The sequence below is a fragment of the Erithacus rubecula genome, assembly GCF_903797595.1.
Source record: "Erithacus rubecula genome assembly, chromosome: 12".
In the NCBI taxonomy this organism is placed as follows: Eukaryota; Metazoa; Chordata; class Aves; order Passeriformes; family Muscicapidae; genus Erithacus; species Erithacus rubecula.
Window position 1 is genome coordinate 17,009,401 of NC_136664.1, and position 25,625 is coordinate 17,035,025.

Below are 25,625 nucleotides of genomic sequence, written 5' to 3' on the forward strand. Positions count from 1 at the left end.
CAGATCTCACAGTGCAGGAAGGTTCTGTCCCCAGAGACCCCAAGAGCCAAGCACCAGGAAAAACAAACACAGACAGGAGGGAGACAAAGAGGTTGTTGGACTCAATGACCCTTGAGGCTCCTTTCCAGCCCAGGAATTCCACAATTTCATGATTCTGTGAGGAGAGGATGTAAATCCCCCTGGGATTTACAGCAGTGCTGCTCCCTGACCTACAGAGCCCACAGGACCTCAGAACCATGGAAAATGCCAAGGACTGCTTTGGGAACAGATGACAGAGGGCTTGGGTGAGCTTTCCAGATCTTCCCACACTTCGAGGAAAGCATTAATTAAAAATTAAAATTAAAAAAAATCTGCTTTTTAAGTGTCCAGTGAACCCTTAATGAATGAAAAATTAATGAGGCATTGAATAGCTGATACCCTAAGCAGAGGTAAAGGATGGAGATATGGGCCAGAACAGCCCACTCAGGGAAAAATGGGCAACTTGTGCTTGCCATGCTGGAGAAACAGAAAGGCCAGCATGCATTCTGCTGTTTCTATGGCAGAATCCAATATGCAATCATTCCTAGAGGCAGAAATGAGAAAGGAAATTTGTGTATGTTACAGATGTAATACTGGTATATTGGTGATGAGAACCACATAAATACACAGATACAAGACTTCTCTTTATCTTCTGCAGAGAGAAAAACAACAACAAAAGCTTCATTGCAATGAGAAATTGTACAAGGAGGAATAGCTTCCCAAGGGAAATAACAGAATCCTCCTCAGTGAAGAGTTCACTCTCTTGCACAGGATGCTGGAATAATGTATTCTAAGGGAAAACCCTAGAAAGACAGGAAGATTAACTAATAGGGTAATTTGTCTTTCCCAGCTGTAATTTGACTCTAAGTAGTGAAATAGTGTGATGCTGTCATGATCTTGTTTATGATGATTAAAGTAAGGAAGAAGGAAAAGGGGGTTATTCATTCAACTCACTTTAAGGCTCCACTGGCTAAATCAGGTACCTGGCTGCAGCAGCTGCCTGCTCTACCTGAGGGAAGAAGACAGAATCATCTTCTCCTGGAATCCTCCTTTTATGGCTGACCAGAGAGGAACAGAAATTAAACTGAGCACCTAATGTGGATGCCTTATTTTCAATCCTGTGACTCCTCTCTCGTGGATGAACCCAAAACAGGCCAGCCAGTCTCTAATTCCAGCCCTGCAAGTGTGCAATGTGGCACCCCACCAAACAGGACAAGGAGAAACTTTCAAGAACTTTGGGTTTGTTTGCATTAAATTCTATTATAGAATCCCAGAATCATCAGGGCTGGAGAATCCCTCCCAGGCCATGCAGTCCCAGCTGTGCCCCATGCCCACCCTGTCCCAGCCCAGAGCTCTCAGTGCCACCTCCAGGTGCCACCTGCAGGGCTGGGCACTGCAAACCTCCCTGGGCAGCCCCTGCCCAGCCCTGAGCCCCTTTCCATGGGGAAATTGCTGCTGCTGCCACCCTGAGCCTCCCCTGCAGCATTTTAAGGCCATTTCCTCTTATATATCCCTGTCTAAACACCTGTGTGCACTTAAACACTCATATAGACAACTGTAAACATTTTCTGAAATAAATTGCAACTGATACAGTTCATATTTTGTTTTTAATATTAAACATGAGTTACAAAACATAACTTGCTTGTTTTGTCACTTTGTTTTATATAAGTAGTTTAATGTAATCTCACTGAAATGCACCAAAAAGAGAATTTTCAGCACTTTACAGACATATAGGAAATGGCAGATGCTACCCTAAAGAAGTGGTAATCTAAACCAAAGGTTTTAGCACCGAAAAATCTGCCTCAATGAAAGAATCTGCAAGAATCTAACAGTTTGGTCTATAATAAATTATGTAGTACCATGCAGGAAAATGCAAGAAGCTGTTTCTTGGTTCCAACAGGAAAAGAATCCTATCATACCTTTGATACACTGAGTGTTGTTTAGCTCCATAAGCAGAAGAGGTATCCAGACTGTTTCTCCCAAATGTCACCTATTTCTCAATGCAGTTTCTGGAGTGGATACCTCAGGAGGTTAATGAAACCTTTAAAGAATGTTAATGTCATGCAGCACGTCTGAGCCAAAATCTCTGCACAAACACATGACCTACCACATGTAGCACAGCAAAGTCTGTGCAGATTGCTCATGTGCTGCTTTAAGGACATTTTATCATGGGAGGGAAATGGGAAAAACATATTGTATGCAAATGTGTGACTGCAGAAGTATGAGAGGAGCTGGCTGTGCCTGGAGAAAAGGCAGTGTGAGCATGCAGGAAGGAGCAAGCTGGCAGCCCCACACCTCCAGCTGTATAATGAGGGCTGGGAGCGTGGCTGGGAAATCTAATCAACTGCATATTTCACCATTTCTTGTCTGCATAAACTAATTGTTTTGGAACTCTGATGCAGCCTCTTTAACGTAACATTTTGGAATCAGAAATAGTGTACAACAGAAATACATATTCAGATTTAGGGATATGGATTCCTTCCTGGCAATTATCCTGGCTGATGCTACCTGGGTTTACCTGTGTGGATCTAACAAGAAGGGACCTGCTGCCTTTTCAGCTTTAAGGCTGGCAGTTGTTTCTTGCTACAACTTATGAGATGGTGCCATTAGAGAGCCTGCAGGTATTTCTTTGCAAATTCCCCCGGGTGGCTGTTTGTTAGGATTAGTACATGGCTTGAAACATCACAGGCAACAGCAGAAGGGTAAAACATATTTTATGTTTGGCTTAAAGAATTATGTTTTCCTTTCATGCTATTTTTTTTATCCTCCCTTTAGATATCACCCTCACTATAGAATATTAATTGATATTTGTGAGAGAAGTGGGAAAAAGCTCCTCTTCTGTTCAGGACTTTTTTGAAAGACTGCTTGTCTCTAATCAATTGACTATTTCATCAGCATTCATTCTGCAAGGTCCCCAGGCAAAGGCAGTAAAATTGGATGATCACTGTACACTGTATTACCAAGCAGAAAAAAAGGTACTGTAAGTCTTGTTGATTCCAAAGGAAGTTTCAGGTTATGCTCAGGTGTATTGTAAAAAAATAGAAATAAATAATAAAGCAGCCTAGGCTGTTTACTGCAGAAATTCTTTCATTTGTGGCTTTGTGTGGTGAGAACAGAAAGTGGCTGATATCATCTGGCAGCTTTGATGCTCTGCTGGCTTTGTTTGGGAGAGTGAAGCCTGGAGTGCCAGCACTGTGACACAGGCTGCAAAAGCAGGGTCTGAAATATTGTCCCCCCAGGCCACTGCAGGGCCAGGAAAAGGCAGCAGAGCCCTCCTGGGCCCAGGGAAGGGACAGTGCTCCAGCAGCTCCCAGGGCTGATCCCAAGGAAGCTGTGCTGACAGCAGGTCCACAGGCAGCTCTGAGCTGTTTGCATGGAAAAACAAGAGCTGCAGATTCAGCACTTAACCAGGCAGAGGTGCCAGCTCAGGGCAGGGTGGGGAATGACCACTGCCAGAGGAAAAAATATGGATTCTGAAATGCATCTCATTTTGCCAAATATCAAGTGTGTCCATCAGAGAGATGTCTAACAGGGCACTTAATGAATTATTTGAGGAGTATTGGTCCCTGATGTTCTAAGACCAAATCTTCATGCTAGCTAGAGAAATAGAAGCTACAGTAATCAAAGTTTCTGTGAAAATGTTACCACACTGAACTTAATTTTCTGACCTAGAACTTTCTACCTTGTGGCAAGACCTTGCCTACATTTCCTGTGATGGAAAAAGGTGAGATTATGCTCCAGACCAGCTCTGTGTCATTTCACAGAGCCTCAGCCTAGCAGGAACCTGTGCTGCTCTGCTTCCTCTCACCCCTCTGTTTTCCATTTAGGCATCATCCCCTGGCCAGCAAACAGGCTTATGTCACCAGCCAAGCTGCTTAGAAAAATGAGATAACACAACTTCAAAGCCTGCAAAACCAAACCATACCACTCTTTGAAACACCTTTTTTTTCCCTTCAAATTTTTACATTTGGGGAAATTGTGAGAAATCCATGCTGAGAATAGATTTAAACTTGCAACCAGAAGAGAATGCATCAGAAACCTGAGTCAGAGACTTATTTTCACACAGTCACAGAACACAAACACGATGACACATTGGATATGTACAAATGGAAGCGATCACAAAGGATTGCAGAAGCAGAATATCTGCAGCAAGGGCAAGATGTTTGTGATTGGAGGCTAGAGGAAAAGCCACAGTAGGACAGGTTCTTGTAGGTACACAGGACATTCACCTAAGGCTGCCAAAATTTCCTCTGCTCTGCCATCACATGATCAACATGTGACAGCTCTGTCTGTCTGTCCTCATCCCAAAACACCAAGGAAAGAGGAATTTATCCATTTGGAAGAACTCCATAAGGAGCTACATCTTCAGTTCTAATCCCAGCAGAATTTTCCTGCAGAGTTCACCTTCACTGTGTGTCATCTGCACAACTTCCCTTTGTGCCAAGGGAATGAACATGTGCAAAAAATGGACAATTTGTGCTTGTCTAAGAAACCAGCACACATCAATAGCTCCACATCTTGCACAGGTAATCAGGACTTGCTCCTAAGGACCAGACCTTCAGAACCTCAGCACTCAAGTACTTCCAGCCATTGGCACAAATACATGGAGCAATGCCACTGATTTTGGTAATTCTGTATTGTCAATTAACTGGTTTATTCAATAGGACAATATAGAGGGGGATAAACAAAAGATCAGCCTATAAACCCCTAAAGAATATTAATGTCATCATGGTCCTCAAGCTCATAATGACCACATAAGAACAGTACAGACAGATAATGACATTTTTGATCAGACCTCATGAGAAATGAAAAGCACAGAAATAGCAGCAAGTGCTCAGAACTGTTTTCTCAAGGCTCAACAGCCAGTCAGGGGAAGGAACAGACAGACAGCCCTGGGTGTCCTGAGCCCTTCCTCAAGGTTGTGTGTGACCATTTCAAACACACACACTCACCAAATCTCACAAAACACCACAGCTACTGTGTGTGATTATGCACAGGACGAGCAAGTGGAGGAACAAGACAACAGAAAAATACACTGTTGTTTTTTGGGTTTTTTTTTTCTTTTTTAACAGATGTTATGCTGTTGCAATATCTGGTGTTTTTTCCCTTAGTTTTTGCACTGCCTCTGCATCCATTTACCCTCTGGGCTAATTTGTACTTGACCCCAGTGTGCAGTCCCTTTACTCCACAATTTTGTAACAAACTATCATTGATTTAACAGTCACGCTCAGTGCCTTAAAAATCAATGATAAAAACCCCAGCAAGACAGTGTGGTTGATCTTGATAACATTTCAGGTCAGGTTTTCATCACAACTTTCTGATTTGTCAAGTTATTTTATCACTATTCATGTCAGATGTTCTGTGTTGATTTCATCCATATGAAATTTTGTCCTTTTGCAAACCATTTGTAAGTGGAAGAGAATAAATATCTTTGGGAGAATGGGAAAGCAGAGCTGCACTATGTGCAGTGTGGTCCTAAATCTGACTGGACTAGAGAAATCTGCTTAAAAAAAAAAAACAACAGAATTTCTTATCTTCAGTGGTGTAATCAAGGGCAAACCTTGATTCAAGGGAAAACCTTGATTCAAGGGAAGACATTCCTAAGTAGATGTGCTTGTGCCAAAACTGAAAATTGATATTCTGACTCAACTGAAAACCTAAACCCTTTCCAGTAAAGACCTTTCATGGAAGCATTTAAGGACAAAAAATATATTGTTATTCTAAGCTTTTTCATATGGTTACTATTTTCAAGTGGCAAAGGCAAAAGCAGTTCTAGAGCAATGTCAGACTGAATTCCACTGTGTGTACTTTATTATTTTTATCACTGCCAGGAGAAGCCTTAATATTTGGAGACTATTAAAGTTTGTCTGTTTACCTTAATTCAGGCGAACTACGAGAGAATTCTCTTCCCTTATGGCTTTTGTTCTTTTCCATCTGTGTCCCTTTTTATTTCACCAACACCTTCTTCACTGTGCTTCAGTCATCTTCTGTCTTTCAACATGACACTCACTGTCTAAACACTCCTGGCTCTGCTGAGAGCAAAATCAAGAGATTTCAATCCTCATTCCTCTCCTGAAAAAAGGGATCCTAAAACTCTGCTGTCAAGAGACAAATATCCACTTTGGCTCCCATTACCACCTCTGCATGTGTTTTGGGGAATTTGTGAATATGTGTGTAGCTGAGAAGCAAACACAGAAACAGAACCTACTCAAGGGAGGGTGTGGGGGTTTTTTTCCTCTTTTCTTTTTTTCTTTAAATAAGCTACAGAACTGGTTCCAATTACCCTTATAGATCTTCTAAGCTTGCTCATTCATTTACGTAATATTCTATCTTCACTGTGGGCTTAGATGCAGAGCTCATAGACAAATGGGGAGAGAAAAAAATAGAGTCTTGGGGTTCTTGGTTCTTGCTCCCAGAAGCACAGACAAATCCATTTTTTTTTTTTTAAGGTTTTAACTGAGTTTCTACATCAGTGTGCCCTTTTATGTTTAAAAGTAATTAAACAAGATTTACAGAAAAATTAAATTATTTCCTATTTGTAATACTTGCTGTAGTGAAGTAATTACACAGATTTCACTTTTTGATCTTTAATTCTTTAAGAAAATTAATATCATAATTAAAAGATTAAAGTGCAGAGTTTAAGCAAAGAACATATTCTCCATATACACGATTAGCTTTCACAAGCAAATTCATCATTTTTGGAGGTGGGGAGCAGGGGTTATTATGGTAGATTATGTAGGAATTACAGTAAAAAAAGAATTCAGTGTAGCTCTCAAAACTTTTCTCTTTTCCCTGGGATGTGCTGGGCTCTTTGCTCAAAGAGAGGAGGAAGAGATTTGGGAATGATGCAGTGACACAGCCGGCGGTGAGCTGAGGAGTGAGCAGCACTGCTCCCAGAGAGAGCTCTGGCTACACTGATCCCCCCTGCTCCAGGCAGCAGAGGAGAGCCTGCAAACGCCTTTGTTCCAGCAGGGATGCAGGATTTTCCAGAGAGCACCAAAACACAGGATGAGAAGCAAGCAGGGCACGCTGTGGCTCCCGGGGGCTGGCACACACTGCAGCTGGGGACAGAATCACAGAACTCGGCTGGAAGGGACCCCAGAGCCCACCCAGTGCCACCCCTGCCCTGGCAGGGACCCCTCCCAGTGTCCCAGGCTGCTCCAGCCCCAGTGTCCAGCCTGGCCTTGGGCACTGCCAGGGATCCAGGGGCAGCCACAGCTGCTCTGGGCACCCTGTGCCAGCCCTGCCCACCCTGCCAGGGAACAATTCCTTCCTCATCTCTGATCTAAACCTGCTCTCTGTCAGTCTGAAGCCAGTTTTCACATCCCCATAGTGTTTCATTCAGGTTCTAGATAGTCAAAATAACAACAGACTTTCCTGTAATACTTCTAGCCAGGAACATAAGGCCAGGTCTAGGGTACCTACTAGAAAAACTGCATCATGTTAGAACCTTAGAACAATCAAAGGTTAAAGCCTTCATCTATATTTCATGCATTGCCTTCCCCTGAGGCCCAAAAATAAAATGCCTTGTACTGCATCCTCATTACATAAGTACTATATATAGAAAGCATATGAGTTCCTCTTCTGTTTCAGAGCAGAAAATTGATATAAGCGTTTTGAGGAAAGAAAAGGTTCAGTAGAACTTTGTTTTATCCTGAGTAAGAACACTGCCTAGTGATGCTTGTGTTGTACAAAAGTCAAGGCTGAAATTGGCAGTGGGTGGAGATCTCTTCAAAGGAATTAAGTAAGTGGATAATGGAAGTGAAATACTCTTAGTGGGGGGAAAATAATAAAAGTTCCTTGAACTCTGAAAGGAGACAATTTTCTTATAAACATTACAGAAGAGTTAATGTAATTTTAAGAGGACTAAAAAAAATCTTCAAAAAACTTGAAATAGTTTACAGAGAATCACTTCCTGCATCTCTTGATGTTGCTACCTGTGGGTCAAGAGCAGAAAGCAGAAGGAAATAGTAACAACAACATTTATGAAGGGTAACACTCTCTTCTTCCACTTTCCAGCCTTGACATTTGGTTCCATCAGAGATTAAGACAGACTCCACTGCCTCTGCTTCAGAGATTTTACACTCATTCAGGTCTCATGTAATGTAACCAGACACATTCTCTGAGTTTTGAAGCAACAGCAGATAAATACATTTTGTTTTTTGACAAAAGAGCAGGAGTGCATGTTGGTGCTTCTGTAGAGCAGCAGCTTGGAAACCTGCATCCCCAGGAATGTCCTGTAAAACACATGGAGGGCCAGGGATCCTCAGGGATAAATGTGCAGAACTCTGAGTTACAGTAATAAACCTCAGACCTGTCAGACAACATATTGCAAATCTCTACCATAGAGGTTGTTTCAATAATGGTAACAACCATTTTTGTTGTTAGAACACACTTGCTTTTAAACAAAACTTTTCCACGCAGCCTAACAAACCAGGAGAAACTTTATCATTTCAGAGGCAGTTTGGTGTCTCTCCTTTCCCCAACATGACTGGGGAATAGATGAAACATTTTCCCACAGATCCAGCCCCGTTTGCTGTCTGCTAAACTACACCCAGACATTGGTCATTTCTGCCACAATCCTCTATAACAGTTTTCCTAACAAAGTTTTAACTTATAATTCATCTCTCATTACCTTTCTTCACAGTTTTCCCTCTTCTTTCACTCTTTCTCCATTTTTACCTATCTTTCTCTAATATTTCATCTTTTATTCTCTTTTTTTCTCTTTTTTCTCTTCCTCTCATTGCATTTACCATCTTTTAAACCTCACATTAACAATTTACTAGATTTTTATTCATCTCCTGATTAGTTTCCTCTCAAAGTTTTCAGTTTTGATGGTTTTTTGGCTTTTTTGTCCTCTTCTTTACACTGAATACTGCCTGGATGAGGGCCATGTCTTTATCACAGATTATAAATATATGCAGATATAAATGATTTTTAAAGTAGACTTTGTGATCAGAAACCATCTTTTCTTTTCTTGCATATATCTTTCTCTTTTTTTCTCCTAGAATACTACATAAATCCCATTTACATAAGGAATGACAGCATTCAATTTTCCTTCCTCCTCCTCCCACACTGTTTTGGTTTGTTTTTTTAATTCTCATTTTATTTAATTAAGTCATTTGCTCACCTAGAGCTTGGCTGAAATATCTATTGAAAGCAGGGCCATATTACGTTTGTGCTGCTGTGTAATTAAAAGTAACTCAAGGTATAAAAGCTACGGTTTAGTAAAAGAACTGAAATGCAGGAAACTGAAAATTTTGGCAGAAGCAGCTCAACACAATGAAGATACAGCATTCTGCTGGAGAGGAGCTGATTTAGAAGATGAAGCCTGAGGTGTGACCATGCAGCCAGCACATGACAGGTGTGTTTGACAATGACTCGCTGTACCTGTGCTGTGAGTGAGAGGATGGCTCTGGCTCCTCACATTCCTTCTCTTTTCAGCTAAACCAGAGAGTGAGTGGTGCTTTTGAAACTTTGTGATAGGATGATGCTTTATTTCACAAAGAGCCTTGGCACTCCTTCAATTACCTTGCTTTGACAGATGTAGACAAACCACTGAAAAGCAGATTATCCTCAACCTAACACTAAAATGCATTAGGATTTCCTCTGCTTTCATGGCCAGATTTTGATGCCATTGCTTATGCTGAATTCTTATATTGCCCTGCAATGGATTCTCTTGGTTTGGGGGTTTGCTTCCCTTTGGCTTCAGTGACAGCTGAAGATGAGCTGCACACAATGTGTGTCATGGGGAGTGTCAATATCTGCCTCTGTAAGGGCATTCACTGCAAACACAGGACAAACTTTGCAGAAAAGATTCTAATATATTAATCCATGAGGAAATAGATTCACACTAATCTGACAAAATGAATAAATACAAGTAAAATATATTAAGAAGATTATGTTCTTCTCCTTTCTCTTTTCTGCTTTCACACAGTTAATTTCCCTTTTCACCATCTTTTTCCACAGCTTTCTCTGCTTCTCCCTTCCATCATCCATGCAAATCCTGTGGCTAATTGGTTAAGTCCACTCTGCAGCCTAACCATCAATTCCCAGACACAGCATCTTTCATTTCAGTGTTTTTCCCTGATTACAGTTGCACTTAGAGGAAAACAAATAAGTATGTATCAATGCCCTGCAAGAGTAGGAAAACAACAAACAGATAATTAAACATCAACAAAATATCAATAGGATGAGAGCGTCATGCTGGAGCAAATCTTGATAAATCCTTCTCAATAACAATACTCTAACTGCAGTGTCAGAAGGGAAATATAAATTTAGCCCATTAAAGTGTTGTTGGACAAAGACACATTAATACAGCTGTTAGTCATTGCCTTACTACTGAGGGACACGGCTATTGTGCTGCAGATTAAAGCTTCGGCCAAGAAAAGATTTGAAAATATGCAAATGAATGCTAACAACATAATAAATACCTTATTATTCATCAGCAACTCAACAGCCTCCTGGCAGGGGCAAAGCAGTGAGCAAGGAGAGCCAGGGCTGCTCACACATACGTACCCACAAGAGACATTTCTGGCACCGTGGCGTGGTAGGGGCCCTCTACAAACTCAGGGGCGTTGTCATTGATGTCCTGAACCTTGATGATGAATTCTGAGGGGGGCTCCAGGGGCTGGTTTGTGTCCCTGTCCACTGCCTGGGCTGTCAGAGTGTACTCAGCCTTCTCCTCCCTGTCCAGCCTCTTCATGGCGTGGATGTCTCCAGTCTTGTCGTTGATGACAAAGATGGTCCCAGCTCCATCTCCTGACAGAATATACTTGATTTTGCTGCTGCCAGGGTCCAGGTCTGTGTGCAGCTAAAAGGGGAAAAAAATAAAAAAAAAAAAAACATTAAAAGGTATTTTAGAGACAAAAAACAAAGTACACACAGAATTTTGGGGGTTTTTTTTGTTTTGGTCTAACTATACATTTTGTCAGCTGCTCCTTTGTGCTTCAATCCCAGCACCAGTGATCCACAGCTCAGCTTGAATACACATGGAGAGCAGGATTTGTATGCATACTAATCAAAAATGAATGCAATCATAGGCATAATTAGACTTTCTATTTAAAAAGCAGCTGTTATATATATTTTAAATCCCCATTCTAAAATGTAAATGCCTTCAGAACCATTATCAGCCCCAATGAACAAGTACAAAATGTCCTTAGCTCCTAGATCAAAGGGTCAGGGAAGGGTTAACCATAACATATGTTTTAATCTCACTTCTTATTTTTAGTTATTACTTTCATCTTATTTCCAGGTGATTGGAAATAGCTGAGCACTGGCATCTATAGAATCTTGTCACAGACAGCAGTCACAGAAATTAAGAACCCTATCACAACTCAGATCTTTGCAGAGTTTAAAAGGTTCTAAGATCTTTATTCTAAAAGTATGTGCCCTGGTAAAAGAACCCTTGCATATATCTTCCCATTCTCTTCAAAGCCCCATCAGGCAAAAAATTGTATTAAATTTGTATTTGGCTTTTCAAAAAACAAGAGAGGATTATAATAAACCAAAGCAGTATGAGAAATATATTCTTTTTTTTATTTTAATTTTCATATTAATTAAAAACCTGGGGCCAAAGGAGTTCTAATGATTTTTTGGTAGGCTCAGAGCCAAATACTGAATATCAGGTTATCATCAATAATTTTTAAGTTGTGAGATGGAGAGTGTGAATTTGTTGGATCATATGTATCACTGTCAACATATTCAAAAATATAGGCTAATAACTTGAATGCACAGTTATAGGGGTTTAAATTCTGTTTACTGTTAGGTCCTACACACTCAACATGATCAATAAGAAGTGAATAACGTCATTAAAAATGTAACTTGCATCTATTATTATTTATCTCTGCCTCACAAAAGCCAGTCTGAAGGAAATATATACCACTTGCTTAGGTTGCAACATGAGTTACAGCCAGTACTAAAGACTTTTTCCTGTTTGCTCATTTTGTGCAGACAGCTCAACAGAAGTTGTTGCTGCTTATGCATTTTACTCTCAATTGATAGCAGGGCTTGCCAGAGCCAGGCAGCAGCATTGTTTAATATAAGAGCTTGCATTAGGATATTAAAACAGGTGTGGAAAAAAGCCTTGTGCCACCAGCTATGGCCAAACCACAGGGGATTCTCATGTCACAAGTGGCTCTGCAGGTCCTGTGTCCAGAATGGTCACAAACAGTTGTATTTACGACTCATCTGTTCAGGAATTCAGCTGTTCAAGAGCTCAGAAAGCTCAAAGCTCTGTCTGTTGCAATGAGCACAGCAGCCAGGGCTGATTTCCCAGCTGATCTGGTTTGTCACACATACAAAATCCTGGCCACCAGTGCATTCCCTGCCCTGCAACTATGCACAACTCCCACGAGCCACACGAGGTGTGAACCCCTCCTCTCTGTTTCGCTGGGCAGCATTTTATTACACCACCATTGTTTTAACAACTTCTCCAAAGCACTTTAGCTGTGAATGTGTGGGACTCAGTTCACTCTTCCCACCCAGCCCACAGGAATGCACACAGAGATGTCAAGTGACAGCTGAGTCCCTTCTCCAAAAGTTCAATCTGGTTTTCTTTTTGCACCTGCCATCATCTCCTGCTCAAGAACAATCAGCCTCCTGTACTGAGCCACTGCCCTCTCCTCCTGCCTGGTGTCACAGTTTGGTCTGCTCAGAAACTTAACACAACTCCTTTTGCCTTTAAGATTATTGTCCTTTTGACCCTTATTTTCAGTGCCCCAGAGCCTGTAAAGATCAACCCAGAATCTGTGTTTATAATTTAACACCTGTTTGTTCCCTGAATAAAACTTATATGGCATTAACATGGCATTAACATTGCATGAACATCAGCATTGCAGTTAGTGATGTAATATCACAGCATTGTCTGGACACCCACAGCTCAGCAGAGGAGCTGGGAACATCTCAGCCCACCCAGCCACACGACAGAAAGGTATAAGAATGGTTTAAGAATAAACCAGATATCCCACACAGACATTAGAGAAGGCTCAAATATTCTCAAATTTGCTATTTGTTAATAAATAAGAGAGGCTGTCAGTGTAATCTCAGGTTTTACCCATAATATCCAACAGCACTAATGGTTCATAAATCAGTTCTGGTAGATATTAATGCAGAGCTATAAAACCTGTGCAATTCTAGTGAGATATCAACAGTTAAAATGATCAAAATGTCTATGATTACCATTAATAATTTCCTCCAAGAAGTTAAATTCAATTGAATCAAAAACAAGAATTGCAATTTGCTGTTCATTGATATTTGAAACACTGCAAAATGAAGGGTTAAACACTAAAGAAAGTAGAAGATATTTGTACTTTTTATAATTTTATAAAAATAACAATATGTTTTATAATTTATAACATTTTATAGTATTAAAGATGAAACTAAGTCTGTTGAGTGGAAGATCAGTTTTTTACACAAAGATTTATAGTGGCAATTTTTTTTCCTTTTTAGTTCTTTAATAGAAAAACAAGACATAAATGTGGCATTTACTACAATTTATGGGGAGCACCCAAACTGACTTAAATAATTAAAATAATTTTTGTAGGTTTTGAAATCCTTACACTCTAACATCAAAATACTATAACAAATGACCTATGGAAGAGCCATTTCTTCAAAACCATTTCATTGTTTAGATTTAAGATTAAGTCATCATCACCTACTACAAAATTATAGCACAGACTGAAGTCTTGAGTCAGATAGCACAGCACTTTTCCCAAGTAATATTTCCTCTGTTCTACCAGACTTGAATGATAATTTACTGCAAGAGTAAAGCTGCAGCGAGCTGTGTTTGTGTGAAGGGTGAAGATCATTAAACACATAATTATATAGGATCTAGGTGAATGATAGAAGGGCATAATGAACATGAGAAATGAATAGTGCTTTCTGCTCAGAAAGCCTCACAAATGTAAATATGAAACTGCTTTCCCCATCTGCAGCTTTATTTCCTACACCTGTGCTTGAAAACTGACCTTTTTCAGAGCAATGTCTAGTTGCAACAAGAATTTCTGTTTGAAACAGAAAATGTCTGTATCTGCCCCAATGTCCCACTGCTAGAGAGAACCCCAAAACAAACAAACACATTTCCTGGAGAACTTCATCATGTTCAGAGAGAGGCAAAATCACTTCCATTATGTGAGATTCATTTCATTAGACTTCAAAGGAAGTGAAATCTTCTTCCTCCATCACTGCCCTGCCCGTGGGACTATAAATCCAAACACCTGTCTCTCTTAAAGCAGCAGATGTAAGTCCATCACCCAATTCATGCCTGGATTTGTGCAGACAGGAGTGACTTTGGACCGTCTCTGAGTTTTAATGGTGATGCAGATGCCTTGTATTAATACCTTACTAATAGCTCCCCTGCAGCCTCAGCACAGATCTTTTTTTTATCCTAAAAAATTAACTTCATTCCAAATAAAGACTCAGAGTAGAGCAATTTCTAGTCTTTATTAATTACTTTGCTGTTCTATCTGATGATACAGATGGTAATCAATGAAGCCAGGACTGACAGGAACAGCATACACAGGGTGCTGCCACAAAATTAACATTATTTTCACTAATGACCAACGCACCTCTAAAAGTATTGCCAACACACTATCCAAGGGTATAAAATACATTTACAGTCTTTCATGTATATGTATTGAAAACATGTATAATTAAAATCCATGCCAGAGAAACTGCAGAGATGAAACTTATTCTAAGAGCCTCTACATTCTGCAGATGCAAAAGTGCTATTCTGCAGTAAAACACAACTCCAGGAGCGTGGGACTGTTATTCAATTTTCTTATTCCATAACTCTTTGTTCAGCAAATTTTAAACAAGGTTTTCTTAGCAAGTACTTGGCTCCAAACTGCATTTGCAGCCAGGGATTTAATGCATGGACAAAGGCTGGGAGCGGGGTTGGTGAAGCTCCTTTGCAATTCTGAGCAGATTTATGAGTCTCCTCTGCAGATGGGAACTGTCTCACCTGCTCTCACTCAGCTACCTGGCAAACCCATGGCAGTCAAAACAACAGGTTGCTCAGCACAAAGAATTCCATGTGCTCACCATCAGGAAAGTGCATAATGCACTTTGGGGCTGGGCCATAGCCAGATGAGCAGAAAGCTGCTGATTTTCCTCATCAGGAGGATTGGGCACTTCCAGCCCTTTCTGGCATGGTGCTGATACACAACTTGATACACAACATCCCATAATAGATCCCTCATCAGTGGAAGGAATCCAAATTTCCTTGTATCAGTAAAAAAAACCCATAAATATAGAGATAATTCATGTGGGGGGAAATCTACACATTGTGAAAATGCTCCTGGACATTTTTAATTAAGGCGAGAGAATGCGGTATTATGTAGTCAAGTTTTTATTTGAGTTTGTTAGAAAGTAATTAATTCATCCTCATGTAATTACAAGGGAATTACCCTGTACTTGTTTCAAGGGAAAAGGAATCATCTGCCCTTAAAACTTCATTTTAAAATTTGCATCATCCTTCCCTGTCCTAGCTCTGGAATCTTTTCTTTTAAGGATGCCTCATTGATTTTCACCTGATGTTTCGCAGACACAAGCACAACACACCAGCACTGTCCTAATGCTTCAGGTTTTCTTCTATTTTTTACCTTTGCCTTGCAATAAAATTTCTCATTTATGAGGCAGACCCCATTTAATGGACTTTGAGATGGAATTTTCAGCTTTTTATGACTCTTTTCTGAAACTGCTGGGTTCTAAGAAGCTCTCACTCATTCTGTGAAAGTATGGTAGAGCTTTAGTGACTTTTACAACCATTTTATATATATATCAAAAACTGTATGCTGGGTTTGAAATGCTTTTAAGAACTGTAATGCACCTTACTCTTAGTGTGTTTCTGTAATGTGGCTTTGCAGGAGTGTTTCCTAAAAAAACTCTTTAGGAGCTACAGAAAGCTTTTTAGTGTACTGTTGATGTGCCTTGACACATCATGGACAATGAACATGTTTATTATTGACCCACGGTTTAAAGAGTCATTCCTAATTAAACTGTTATAAACAAATTTGATTTGCTTGCACACAACACAGAAATAATAAAGATAATTTAATTTCAATTTAATAGAATCTTTCATTTTTCTCCATGGATAGGCTGATCCTGTCTTTAGTAAGGGAATTATAAGTGCATAACGGGGAAGAGGAGAATCAAATATTCTGAATATTATTCAGGGTAATGACAAATTGGGGCACAGAGTTGATGCTCTTGACACAGTGTCAGTCCTTGGAACACTTTCAGAAGGGAAACAGACATGTCCATGGATGACAAAGGTTCCATTTAAGATCCAAGAATCATGTAAGTTGAAGCCTCTGGAGTAACTGTCATAAAACATTACTGCTCACACTTCTCAGCTGCAGTTTCATAACCAGATTCACAGGGAATTAAAGCAATAATATCCCTAACAATTTCATTTAAGAGTGTAATCTCTGCTTTTGTCTGCCTCAGTTTCCTACCATGGCATTTGAGTATCTTTGATTCCAGATGGCTTCTTTTATGTTTCTGTTTATTCTTTGCTACTGCTTTTTTATTCTATTTGATTTGCTAATTTTGTCTCTGTTTATATTCATGCAGCAACTGTGCACAAATGACTTTTCATTGCTTACCTTTTGGTATCATCCCAGAGTACACTGGCATGAGCTGCTGCTTGAAAACTGCAGACAAGCTTGGATTCTAACAGCCAGGTTATTTTGATCCACTCATCATGACCAGCTGATGTAAGGAAAGAGCTCAGAAACCTGCCTGAATTTTGGTCAAAGTCCTTCCTGGTCACAGTGCATTGGTCCTTTCTGTATTATGTATTGCCTTCCTCACCAGGCTGAATTAACAATCTTTAATATCTAATTTTGTCTAATGTTTTGGGGGGAAAAACGGTATAAAAATAATGCTTCGAGAAAAAAAAATAGCTCTACTTGTTTTTACAGGTGAGAGGAACAGAGGAAGAGAGAAACCCACATTCAGTCTGACAAAGACTGACATTAGGAAAAAAACATTCAAACCATGGGACCACTTAGGCAGCTTCACACATTTATCTCCAGTTAGTCTCGATATGAATTTGTAATCAGAATTTTTACGTATTTCTGTTTACTGTTGTGTTCCCCTGCCAGGGGAATGTCCTGGAAGGAGGGACCCAGATCCCCAGATGCAGAGCCTGCCCAGCTCCCAAGGGCTGTGCTGGTAACAAGGTGCTCTGCTCCCACCCCAACCCCGCTCTCAGGCTGATTGTTCCTGCATGGCTTACACACCTTGCTGTTTCTGAGTCCTTATGCTAAGCCAGATGACAGCTAAAGCTTTCTGTTTTCCTAGCTCTGGCCTTGGCCCTTTCCATTTGGGAATGCCATCTGTCCTCCCTTCTGTCCTGAGCATGCCGCCACCGCACCTGCCCCGCGTCCGCCTTGGCCTGGCGCCTCCAGCCCTGCTTTCCACAGCTCTTTAACACCCAAGTGTCCCTTGTCAAGTGGCCTCAGATGGCTGGCACCTTTTTGTAGCTGGCTCTCTGCCCAGCTGGGAGTTCATGCAACTATTTCTGAACCCAGACTGCTGCTCCTTTCCCCTGCTGCAGCACACACCACTCCTGTAAGCAGCTCTGGATTTTTTGAACCCAGCTGTTCCTGACACTTGGAAGCATGTGATGAAGTTGTGCCATGCTGCCAAAGAGGAATCCTTTCCCATCTCATTTACTTCCCTATTATTTCATCTGCAGCGAACATGGCTCACCACAGGAGATCTGAGAGCTGGGCATAGAGAGCCTCAAAAATTGCATGCAGCTTTAGTCTTGTAAAACATATTCCCTCTTTTGTGTCTTTGTGGGGGGAAAAAAGTATCTGTCATCTCCCACTGTTTGGGGTCAAGCTCTTACATTAACAATTCCAGTGCTTCAGGCATCATAATTAACAGAGCCTCCTCCTGCACTTGTCACTCTTCCCAACTCAGTGAAAGAGCAGCAGAGCCGTTTATTCCCTCCTCCAGCCTGTCAGGCTTGGACACAAACCATGCTGCAGTTCTTGCTACATGTAAGGCTTGTGAAGCCTCCAGGAATGACTTCAGAGCACTCTTCCCTTTGGGCTGTCAATTTTATTGCCAGCAGAGGCTAACTTGGTGATCCATCCTCAATACTGACAAAATATGGAGCTGGCTGTACAAAGCCATAAGCTATAGGAATTCCCATTGCACAGGCTAGGCAGAAGCTCAGCAGAGCCCATATCCCAAATCCTACTCTGTTGTTCATTTAATCGTCATCATCTTCACTGTGTTCTGAGCTTTTCTGCCATGTTGTTTGAGCTGTATTTTTCCTTTCCTCCTTAAAAGCTTATTAGAACTTGCCAGGCTTCATTCTCAGCCCCAGAGTTCACTGCAGCTGAGCACCAAGACCTCTTTGTGTTGTTGAAATGACTTCCTCAAGTGAATGTCAAAGCCATATCTCAGAATACATAGTCTTTGCATTGCATAAGAGGAATAAAAAAGTTAATCACTACGTAGGCACAGCAGTAATTTGAAGGCTGCTTACAAAACCTGCCAAACTAACAAGCTAGAGCCTAGATCAGACAAGGCACAGAAAAGTACAACAGGCCAGAACGGTCAAAGGGGAGAAGATATTTCTATTTATTTGAGCATATTTAGTTGTCATGATTTTAAAATCCTTCAAGGCCCTGCTTTCAGCTGCTTTCACCAGCCTGGCTGCTCCTCATGTTTTGCTCAAAGTGATTGGGAGGGTTCCAGAGATAATATATTTAATCTGTCTTCCTTTTTTAATAGAAGAATTTCAAATCCATGTAGGATGCCTTCTGCTATTAGTATTTAATAAAACCAGCCTGAAAGCAGTAAAGTATCTTTTTCTTTGGAAGGTAATTTTTCAAATTTAAGATTACTGCTTAACATCCTTCAGTGTCTGAACAAGGAAGTAAGTACTGTCTAAAACCACATAATGTGTAAAGCTGGCAGTGCAAATAGAAAGCTCTTCTCTAGCAATTGGCTGTCAAACACAGCTACAGTGCAGAAATATAAACATCAGCTCTGCAGCCAGCTCAAGCTAAAATTGAAAGCTGTTGAGAAGGTAACAGTGAGAGAAAGAGAGCTGAAAAATTAAATTGTGGGTACTTACATATTGCTTCTCTTATAAACTATCTGCTTACAGGTGACAAGATGACTGATTTCTAGTGCACTTACACTAACCTGTGAAATGTTCACAGGGGTGCAGTAGCAGTGTTTTCTTACTTGAAATATCTTTCAAATTACTTAGAATGGAAAAATAAACACAACTAGGAAATGCTACAAAACAAACTCCTTATGAGATGTCAAACAAACCAGAACCAGTTCTTCAGAGCTGCTCTGTTTGCAATTACATAGCAACATCAGAGTGTCATACATCAGAATAAATAGACATAACATGAGGATAATTTGATTATTTCTCCCTCCTTTCTTGCAGTTAGATGTTTATTAGGGATAACTCATGCAGAATTGCAAGTTATTTGGAGGAACCTGGTTGAAACCAGTTATTATCATTTCATGCAGTTTCACAAGGAGTTATTTGCCTCATCACTTCTGTGGATTTCAAAGCTTCCTAGTGTAACTTCCCATGCTTTTCTACTAAGTCATGCATTCCTGTGAATTTCTTACAAACTCACTCACAAAGGTTATGTCTCTCATAATGCGATCAATTTGCAACACCATTAAATTTGAAATATTCCTTAAACCACTAGAGAAAGATCATAGCTTCTGCCTTTGTTCATGCTTTTCTGGAAGAGTTGAACGGGGAAAGGATGCATAAACCATTACACATCAGCAGTATTAAATATGCAGAAATAAACTACTGTGCCAGCTCCAGCAGGGTTTAATTCCTAGTGATGTATTATCTCTGATTCTCTAGCAACCTGTATGGAGCCCTGCAGTCCCCTGCCCAGGACATCTGGGGACTCATGTCTCAGGGACAATTATCACCTTTTCTTGGCACATCAGATAACCTAATTTATTTCAAAGGAAGCAAAATTAACAGTGCTATGATTATAAGTGTGAGCACTGTTCAGAGTATTTATGTCATTTGCTATAAGCACCCGAGCTACCTGTGATTCCAAACATTCAAAATTTGGGGTCAGCATCCCATAAAAAAAGAAGCTCTGGCTCATCATGGATACAGCCAACTTGTATACAAATCAGCATCCCAGGAGCTGGAAGTGTGTAACATATGTCAATCTCAAACCAGCCAGAATCCATATAGACTTAGCAATGATTTAGTCTAGACCTTTATCCAAATTGTCTGAGCTCATGGAAAGGCTCCTGTGGGAGGCTGCAGAGACATCTGCACTAATTTAATGATGGCTGAATCACTGTCGGTTTGCTCTGCCCACACGAGCTGGGAGAGCTCGTAGCACTGTGAGCACGGAGCAGCCAAAACCCCAAATGGCCCCAGCCCCATTCAGCTGCTCCCTGCCACTCCTCTCAGGAGGAAGGGTGAGCAGCTGTCCTGCATTCCCCTCTGCTGGGGTGCAGGAGAGGACACTCACTATGGTGAACACAGGAGGCAAAGAATCACAGACTCACAGCATGGTTTGAGTTGGGAGGGATCCTAAAGCTCATCCCATCCCACCCCAGCCATGCAGGGACCCCTCCCAGTGTCCCAGGCTGCTCCAGCCCCAGTGTCCAGCCTGGCCTTGGGCACTGCCAGGGATCCAGGGGCAGCCACAGCTGCTCTGGGCACCCTGTGCCAGCCCTGCCCACCCTGCCAGGGAACAATTCCTAATTCCCAATATCCCATCCAGCCCTGCCCTCTGCCACTGGAGCCATTCCCTGGCTCCTGTCCCTCCAGCCCTTGCCAATTGTCTCTCTCCATCTTTCCTGCAGCTCCTCCAGGCCCTGCAGGGCCCCCTGAGCTCAGCCCAAAGCTTCTCCTCTCCAGGTGAGCAATGCCAGCTGTGCCAGCCTTTCCTCCAGCAGAGCTGCTCCATCCTCTGCTCATCCTGTGCCTCCTCTGGGCTCTCTGCAGCAGCTCCAGCTCCTGGCTGGGCTGGCCCAGGGCTGGGGCAGCACTTGAGGTTATAAGGCTAAATAATGATTTCTGAGGACCTTCCAAATACACAGAACATGTTTCGACCTCCTTCAACTGATCATCAGGCTGCCCACTGGAGAAGTTAAACTCCAGAAAATGAACAACAAAAGAGGGAAACAACAGCATGAGGGAGAATTTCAAAGATCTCCAAGGACTCTGCTGAGGTTTCTCTCATAAAATGTGTGCCCAAGATAAAAAACCCACAAAAAAGCCACCTTTAAAAAGATGAGGAAGAGCTACAGTATTGAGTTCCTAAATGATCCAAATCATACCTTGAATACAAGAATGAAACAAAAGCCAAATATCTTATGAAGGTTCTTGCTATTCCTGCTAGAGTTCCTGAGGGAAATCTACTGAGAGCACCAAATGGCAGCCGGGCAGGGAACATTGCAATCAGTGCTGAGCTGTAAATAATGGTTATTAATTACTTGTACTGCAATAACACATAGAGGTCCTTGCTGTCACAAGGACTCTTACATTGTGTGCTACAGCCTTCCCCAGTTTACCTCACTCTGTTGATGGGAAATAGCAAATGGTGTTTTCTCCCCTACCTTTTTCTAAACCAGAGTCAAAGAAGAATGAAACCTAAAAATACATATTTAAAAAAAAATTTTAAAAAAATTCTAAAACATTGTCTAATTTCTGCCACGTATGGATTCAGTATGACTCAAACTCATTGGAAAAATAAAGCTGAATGCCTTCACAAATTTCTAGTCCTGAGGTGATTTTTTTTCAATTGGAATGTTTTAGGGCCTGATATGAACACGTCAGTAGGAGCCTCTGTCTCAAATTTGAAGGGACAAAACTCTTTGAGAAGCACTAAGAATGATACAGAAGCAAAGACACCCTCTCAAAAAAAAAACCCTTCACAACTAACATGTAGTGATTAATTCATATTATGACTCCACAATTTATGGCCCAATTAAAGTCAGAGTTTACCACTGGCCTACAAGGGTTTTTTATACTTTTTCTGATAACTAATGGAGGTATAACTGACTTCCATACAAATGAGATAAATAATGAGATTAACAATTATCTGACTGAGAGATAATAAACTGTTGAAAATAGCAAGACCCTGAAGTAAAGTAAAATGTTTGAGATTATTTATCAAGTCAGTGAAGCTGCCTTTTCACATTTACTCAGTATATAGGAGATGGGATGTTTTGTTTGCCTATGGAGATGGGATTATTGGGTATGTAAATGGACATTGATGGCAAAGTTAATGTGCTGCATGAAATTCTTCAACAAAATATCAGCAGTGTCAATACACTGTTGGTCAGTCTTTTTAGGACTATTCTCACACAAAAACTGAGTTAACAAACATGTCTTGGCTCATCAAGGGTTAACTTTCTTTTGAGACATGCTGGAACCACGACCAGCCAGAAGTCACACTCACACCAGCATTGAACCAAATTCTTTTTCCACCCACACTAAAAATGCCAGGCTATTTAAATACCTCCCCAGTGGTCAGTGGGCTGGTGTGTGTTTATCAGCTGGCCCAGAGTTCCCTGTCTCAGCTGTGCCAGCTCCACTAACTGGTAGCTGCTCTCAGGAAAGGCAGAAGGACAGGAATGCTTGGAGCCATCATTTTCTCCAGTCTGGTGCATAACTGCAGCTGATTATACAGCAGCAGGGCTGGCAAGGGGCTGAGCAGGGAAAGCCCCTGGGTTCTCCAGGCTCCTTTTCTTTCCTGGCTCTGTGATGAGGAAGTGTGAATACACTGCTACAACAAGCTCGAGCAGTATTTCCAAGACAAAATAATTGGGTTGAATGAAACCCTGCACTTCTAAGCAGCACAAAACCCAAGAGAAAACACACAGCAGTTCTGTGGGACTGCACTGACATTCCCAATAATAGGGGAGAAATCCATAAGAAAAGCAGAGTTCCTGGGCCAGTTATATGTTCTGCTTTGGCTTCATGTATTATTGATATTCAGGCTTAACAAACAGGTCCAGGTCTGTGAAAGAATCCAGAAAGACTGGAAAATTCTTAGGTTTCAGTTGTTACAGGAGCAGCCCCTGACAGATGGATCCCATTTGTGGAGACTGCACTTTCCATAAGGATGGATGGAAATCCCCATTTAACCATCCAGTGCCACCAGATCCATGAACACCTGGGATTTCTTACAGCTGACCTGGAACTTTAAACCTTGCTTGCTGTTTTCCACTCTGGTCTCAATTCAGTCCAGTTCTAACAGTTTAGAAGAACATCACATTAATTCTAACCATTCTCTAGATCTAAAAAAAAAAAAAACAAACCCATATTTTTAAGGCAAAATGAAAAATTGTAGTGAAATTGTATTCCATGCAGTGTACTTACTCTTCATCCCTCAAAAAAATAACTTTTATATAAGAGTTAAATAGTTACAAGTCTGACATCTGTCCCCTACTAATAAAAAGGAATGAGGCTATGCAGATTAGGTGATGGATAATAGAGAAAAATGTAAAAAGCCTCCAGCTAAATTATGCTATGTTGTCACAAGAAAAAAATAATCCTCATATCTCAGCTTTCTTCTGTCTGCTGAAATATAGTTCCAAAGGGACATTGGTAGTGAAACTCAAAGGCCAAATATCAGCCAGTGTGGATGCTGAAAACAACTAAGAAATAGAAATATCTAGAGTAAATACATGGGAAAGCAGGAGGAAACAAAAGAAAATAAATACCAAGCATATGGCTCCTAAAACACATGGAGAAAAAAGTTACAGGAATGTTAGGCAATTTAAATCTTGCCACAGAAAATGAAGCTGAGAATATTTAACTTCCAGATGCCAGTTTATTGATTACAAGATGGTTGGAGCTTTTCTTTTTTCTTTTTCCTTTTTTTTTAAATAAAAAACAAACAAGGCACAGTCTTCAGCAAAGAAGAAAAACGCCCCAATAATCCAGGAATACTTGTGAAAATATTCACTCTAAGGGTTACCTAGAGAGTTTTATATTTGATAAGCACATTTATTTATTTCCATTTTCTACTCTTGTCTACAAGAGATTGGCAGTCTTTGGCAGTTTTTGGGCCTGTGGGGAAGCCCTGGAGAAGCAACTCCTCACCATCAGAGGGATGGAGGAGCTGCTTGAGGGCAAGAAGTTTTTCCAGGAAATCTGCATGAGAGGAAATCAGGAGAGCAACTGGTTAAAACCAAGGAGAACACAAAGAATTACATTCTGTAAGGCAGGCCACAAGTTTGCAGAGATAACATGCTTCTTTGAGATAACAATAGCTTCTTTCACTGCAGAAGAGATGGGTATGGAGCCTTTGAGTTGTTGGGTTTTTTTCCCCCAGAAATAATACCTGACTTGGATAACATTCTATTCAATAGTGACTGTTATTTTTTTTGCTAAGAATACTCTCAGAGTTTATTTATTCTGCCTTGAATCCTACTGCCAAGCTAGTCTCTTCTCCCTCCCTGTGGCTAAAGCTCTCTTCTGGCTTGATTCTTTTCTAGAAGTGACACTTTATATTGATAGCCCAAGCAGAGAGAGTCATCATCAAAGTGGCCATGTCATCCAGCCCTGGGGTGCAGGGCAGAGTGATCACACATCCTGAGCACAGCAATTCACTCCCAGCTTCCCACAGACCACAACAACCCTTCTTTTTGCCTTCCTGCAATCAAGGGGACCTTATCAGCATCCACATCTGAATACAGGGACCTCAGGGACATCACTCCACTTGCCAAATGTGTCACCACAGTAACCAAGAGAGCATCTCCTCACCACTGCTAAGCAAAAATCACATCATCTGCCCATTGCTGTGCTGGGAAAACACTCTCAGAAACAGAGGACCAACACTCAGAACAAACAGAGTAGATAAAGATTCTGAGGATGCCTGCTCAGACACCAAGAAGACACCCCCAAAATACCAGCCTTACCCTTCGAGATGCACAGATTTTTTTTCACCTGTATTTATTTTTTCTGGACAAGAATAATGATTCGGTGACACCAACTGTTCATATTATAAAAAGTTGATTTAGGAAAAAAGGAGTTTAGAGAAGGACCAAGGCCGTATTTTCTCTGAACATGTTGTTTACTTCAATGTTATTTTTCATTCAAAAGCTTTTAATACCTGTACATGCATTAATTTTATTCTCCTTAAGTATTTATCTTTTTTTGTATGTTTAAAATGTAAACAAAATGTTTCTTTTTAAATGAATTATATTTGTTATCATATAAGAGGTTTCATTTTCGTCTAATTAAAACACTATGCTCACCACAAAACATTTTTTGGTATTTCAGGAGTTTGTATTTTGAGTGACACAAAAGTATCTTTTCTCCTCAACTTTTCAACTGCACATGAAATGAAAATCTGTCATTCATCTCAGAAACAGCACTCAACTTCTAGGAGAACTGAATTCTTATTTCCTTTAAAAGCAAAGCCATGCCTACTGCCTACACAAATCCTCCAATTAAACCTTTCCTTCCAACAAAAATAAAGCCATTTCATTTCATTTGTTTATCATAATTTAATTATTTTCCTTATTAGAACCAGCTTTATTTTAATGTTTTATTCCTTTTAGGTGATGACTCATTCTGTAGACATTAGAGCAGCTTTCTGCCGTGCCTTTACTTCTGT

General features: G+C 40.7%; 1 protein-coding gene across 1 annotated transcript in view; it reads right to left on the reverse strand.

Moving 5' to 3' along the window:
* The window catches only part of CDH8 (cadherin 8), a 147,639-nt gene that overhangs the window by 82,461 nt on the left and 39,553 nt on the right, over positions 1-25,625 (reverse strand). The window contains exon 4 of the mRNA XM_079316086.1: positions 10,537-10,831. Within this exon, the coding sequence (XP_079172212.1) occupies positions 10,537-10,831 (295 nt within the window). The remainder of the gene's footprint in view (positions 1-10,536; positions 10,832-25,625) is intronic.